The sequence below is a fragment of the Coregonus lavaretus genome (assembly GCF_964263955.1).
Source record: "Coregonus lavaretus genome assembly, chromosome: 4".
NCBI lineage: Eukaryota > Metazoa > Chordata > Actinopteri > Salmoniformes > Salmonidae > Coregonus > Coregonus lavaretus.
The window spans coordinates 55,518,021-55,523,404 of NC_139991.1; the positions used below are offsets into that span (position 1 = coordinate 55,518,021).

A 5,384-nucleotide genomic window follows, 5' to 3' on the forward strand; every position below is an offset into this window, starting at 1 on the left:
GGTAAGCCATCGACACACTCAACAACTTAGTGACAAAGTGATAAACTAGATGGACAAAGGTTTGGTTGACTCCAATCCTATACCTGAGTTATACTGTGTCCGAAATGTGTCTTCAGCTATGAAAAAGTCAGCTCATTCATATTTTGGTGGTGCTGTTATGTTTAGCTTTCAATTTCACGTTTTCATTCACAAGCAAAATTACTTCCCTGATGTCATCCAATCAGAGAATGGCTGGACTGAAATCTGCTTTTCTTTTTTGCAGTGTTTTGACCAGATTTTTCATATTGCTATTAGACTGATGTTTGCATGCACTGTGATAAAAGCTTCTTAGGTCACATGCACACGCTTACACCTGATTCGCTGCACTCTCCTATAGGTGTGGTCACAGGTTCTACCACCAGTGCTTTGCAGCTCACAGAATCCTGCAAGCTCTGTGATGTCAGTACATCATTGTCCAATCACGACCGATCCAATTGCATGTGCATTTTTGGCAGGCAGTGCATTACCCCACCAATCTTCTAGGATCTCTAAAACGTGTGAATAGCCAACACATCGTATGATAACCAATAATGATAACCAATACATTCTCCAAATGCTGACTACTGACTATGATTTCAAGTTGTTTAGTAGTACATATATGTTTATCTTATTTCCAACATTTCTTTCTCAAGAATACAGTGCTTTCATCTAAGCATTCATAGCAAGAGCTGAAAACACATTTTCCTAGCTGGCTTATGTTTGGGCAGCTCTAATACAGTGCTCTGTCTATGTGCTTCCTCTACTGCGTATCTGTCCTACTCTCTAGGATCGACCCACGTCTTCACCCCCACCGCCCTCCTGGAACAGCTCAAGACCATGAACAAACCAGATGAGGAACCAGCAAGCTAAAATCACCCAGCCCCATTTATCTATCCTTTCCTCTCCCCTACACATCCCCCAGTCACCCTCCCAAAATCCTACATGAATTGTATAAGCATCTTGCACGAGAAGATGAAAAATACAAAACAATGATAGCATTGATGAAAAAAATATATGTTGAAACATAAATAAAATAATGTTGCAAGTATTCTCATGTTTTACAATGGATGCAAATAATGGAACTTATTTAAAAAAGGTTTAATTATCAACTAAGGCCATTTGAAACTGAAAGAACCAAATGTAATATTGTATGCTATGAAACCTGCTAGAATGTGTAAAATGTAGAGGTTTTCTCTGTTTGTTCCCTCAGTTTATCTTATTGGTGTGAATTTTATTGGTAGTGGGTGGACGAGGGATGCCTTACTGGAGTTGGTTGGCACTAGACAGGTCAATGCATTAAGATCATATCACTCAACATGCAATATAACTCATCCCAGTCCTATTAGGGGGGAGAATCTTAGCTGGTCAAGACATTTGTATCAGTTGCATACAGGGATGGAACCTAAGGATTTTGGGCACTGGCCAGATGGGCTAGTAGACTGCAATTTCTACTAGTCCAAAATCTTTGCCATGCGATATTTGAAAATACAACATTTCACTAGCCGGTGGGCTAGTTGGGCACATTTTCTACTAGACCAGTCTGAAAAGTACTAGCCAGGGGCTAGCGGGCTAGCTTAATTTCCATCCCTGGTAGCATGCCTGAACATTGTGTGGACTGTTACTGTATATTCTTTAGTATGGCAATACTGAGACCAAGCAACCCAAGAGATCATTTAATCACAGTGCTGTCTGTGAGTTAGACAGTAACAAACAGCCAAACTGACCCTAGGTCTGAGGATAGAAAAAAACGGAACTCTGTAAATAGCTACAGAATGGTAGAAGCATCCTTCCTCCAGCCATAAGACTGGAAGTATTTACTCGCCACATCCTTTTCCTTTTCTCTGGAGAGATTTCACATTTTATTGTCAAAAGGCCATTGCTTGCAGATGTTTAAAGAATAATCATAAAGGGCCGATTTGTATTTCAGTATTGTATCCTGTCACGTTGTAAGTCTTATCATTGGTTAGTATCAAAATGTTTAGCCGGGTCATGCACTGAGTAGTGTGTTGTGTATATGCCATATGTTGATGTTTAGTGTCTCACTGTTGACTGGTGATGTTTCTGACTGTCAAGTAGTAAAATATTTCCTTTAAAAAAATGTCAATGTGAAGCCACATGTGTTTGTGATGTTTTAGCTGTAGCTGTAGTGGTCAACTGGGAAAATAACTAATATCTATATTTTGTTTGTCTGTCCGTTAGTTTTATCTTCTGGTGCAATGTTAACTCTTCCAATGGTGAATGGCTTTGCAAAGAAAATGTAACCCCAATATTTATAACGTTTTATTTCTCATTTTTTCTCTCTCTATTTCCTGGCAAAACAGGTTGTAAATTGATTGCACTATGCGTTTTCTGTGATGCAAACACTTTTTATTTTTTCTATAATCAGTTGGTGTTGTAAAGGGTTCTCTGTCTATTCAATTAATTTATATCAAAGTTATTTATCAGAGAGAAAAAATATTAATAAATGAAACATAAGTCTATCCTAAACCGGTTTAACTTATTGGGATTCTATGTTTGCGAGTGTTGAAGCACAAACAAAAGTATACTTAATGTGTACCAATGTACTAAGGCTGTCTAATAAATTGGCTTCCATTACAAGGACAAAAGACTCAGCACATTCTTAGCTACATTGTAAGATACCGTAGCAATTATGCTATTCTTCACTGTGGTGTATCTGTGCTGTATCTGTGAGTTGACACTCATTTCAGGCTCATAGTTCACATTTTTTCAGTTAAGACCCTGCAGAATATCTCTGGCCCTGTACATACTCAGGTTGTATAACTGATGTACAATACATTTTACACGTTGGTTTTGATACAAATTATATTTTTGTGATACAACAGAGTTGTGCGGTGTCTCCACAACACTTGTGTAATTATTTTTGTACAGAGAAAGTCTGCGTTGTATCAAAAGGGTTGTGTCAAATGCATTATACATCAGTTATACAACTTCAGTGTGTACGGGTCTCTGACAGTATGACACCCAGGTGACTCATCCATACTTGCAGTGAGGGAAAAAAGTATTTGATCCCCTGCTGATTTTGTACGTTTGCCCACTGACAAAGAAATTATCAGTTTATAATTTTAATGGTAGGTTTATTTGAACAGTGAGAGACAGAATAACATAAAGAAAATCCAGAAAAACGCATGTTAAAAATGTTAGAAATTGATTTGCATTTTAATGAGGGAAATAAGTATTTGACCCCCTCTCAATCAGAAAGATTTCTGGCTCCCAGGTGTCTTTTATACAGGTAACGAGCTGAGATTAGGAGCACACTCTTAAAGGGAGTGCTCCTAATCTCAGTTTGTTACCTGTATAAAATACACCTGTCCACAGAAGCAATCAATCAATCAGATTCCAAACTCTCCACCATGGCCAAGACCAAAGAGCTCTCCAAGGATGTCAGGGACAAGTTGTAGACCTACACAATGGGCTACAAGACCATCGCCAAGCAGCTTGGTGAGAAGGTGACAACAGTTGGTGCGATTATTCGCAAATGGAAGAAACACAAAAGACTGTCAATCTCCCTCTGCCTGGGGCTCCATGCAAGATCTCACCTCGTGGAGTTGCAATGACCATGAGAACAGTGAGGAATCAGCCCAGAACTACCCGGGAGGATCTTGTCAATGATCTCAAGGCAGCTGGGACTATAGTCACCAAGAAAACAATTGGTAACACACTACGCCGTGAAGGACTGAAATCCTGCAGCGCCCGCAAGGTCCCCCTGCTTAAGAAAGCACATATACAGGGCCGTCTGAAGTTTGCCAATGAACATCTGAATGATTCAAAAAATTCAGAGGAGAACTGGGTGAAAGTGTTGTGGTCAGATGGGACCAAAATCGAGCTCTTTGGCATCAACTCAACTCGCCGTGTTTGGAGAAGGAGGAATGCTGCCTATGACCCCAAGAACACCATCCCCACCGTCAAACATGGAGGTGGAAACATTATGCTTTGGGGGACGATGGACGGGGCCATGTACCGTCAAATCTTGGGTGATAACCTCCTTCCCTCAGCCAGTGCATTGAAAATGGGTCGTTGATGGGTATTCCAGCATGACAATGACCCAAAACACACGGCCAAGGCAACAAAGGAGTGGCTCAAGAAGAAGCACATTAAGGTCCTGGAGTGGCCTAGCCAGTCTCCATACCTTAATCCCATAGAAAATCTGTGGAGGGAGCTGAAGGTTCGAGTTGCCAAACGTCAGCCTATAAAACCTTAATGACTTGGAGAAGATCTGCAAAGAGGAGTGGAACAAAATCCCTCCTGAGATGTGTGCAAACCTGGTGGCCAACTACAAGAAATGTCTGACCTCTGTGATTGCCAACAAGGGTTTTGCCACCAAGTACTAAGTCATGTTTTGCAGAGGGGTCCAATATTTATTTCCCTCATTAAAATGCAAATCAATTTATAACATTTTTGACATGCGTTTTTCTGGATTTTTTGTTGTTATTCTGTCTCTCACTGTTCAAATAAACCTACCATTAAAATTATAGACTGATCATGTCTTTGTCATTGGGCAAACATACAAAATCAGCAGGGATCAAATACTTTTTTTCCCTCACTGTAACAAGCTGGTTATAAGCGATATCAGCCTTACTTAATAACAACTATTAGTCAGCCTTACTTAATAACAACTATTAGTACAACTTTGGAAACCATTAGAGACAGGTGCATAATGTACTCAGTATTACCAGAGAAATATAGAAAACTGTTTCAAGAATGTGACACTATAAAGATAATCTGTTTCAACATCAACATTTATTTGGCTTCAAAGAGGAAATAAAAATGTTGGTAAAAAAATAATGTAATAATCAATCACAGTACAAAAGTACAAAAGATATCAGGATCTAGATTTTTCCAAATCTGCATTTCTGAAATCCTAGAAATGTGTATTTCTGAAATCGTATTTTTGTCTTAAACACAAACTCTATTAAGACCATCTATACATTTGTTTTGCTTATTTTTCTGAAAAAATATTTTCCTGATGGGTACAAGTTAACTACACTATGATAACACTGACACCAGTTATTAACCTTATTAACTAATTATTACACACAATACACAACTGATCAAGAACAAAATACAAAACAAACAATTTAGAATTAATAGATTAGGGTAATAAAACTAAGAAATCAATGTGTGAATAGTTAATCTCCTCATCTGAAGATCCATAGCAGCAATTTATTTTATCTTTGTCACAGTCATTGTTCAAATGAAAAAAAAAATATTCCAGGTTTCAAAGCAAACTAAACAAACAACGTGCATATGTCAGTTATTTTGAAACGTAAATCATTCATATATAAATCATTCAGATTCTTGTGCATTTTATGAGTAAGAGATTAACTTGTGTTTTTTTCTATATGATA

General features: G+C 38.3%; 1 protein-coding gene across 2 annotated transcripts in view; it reads left to right on the forward strand.

The window, feature by feature from the left end:
• Positions 1-2,620, forward strand: part of LOC311127099 (syntaxin-binding protein 1) — a 39,096-nt gene extending 36,476 nt beyond the window's left edge. For both annotated transcript variants that reach the window (XM_084158863.1, XM_084158862.1), the window contains one exon: positions 806-2,620. In XM_084158863.1, coding sequence (XP_084014989.1) covers positions 806-888 — 83 coding nt within the window. In that variant the 3' untranslated portion in view covers positions 889-2,620. The remainder of the gene's footprint in view (positions 1-805) is intronic.
• Positions 2,621-5,384: the final 2,764 nt, after the last annotated feature.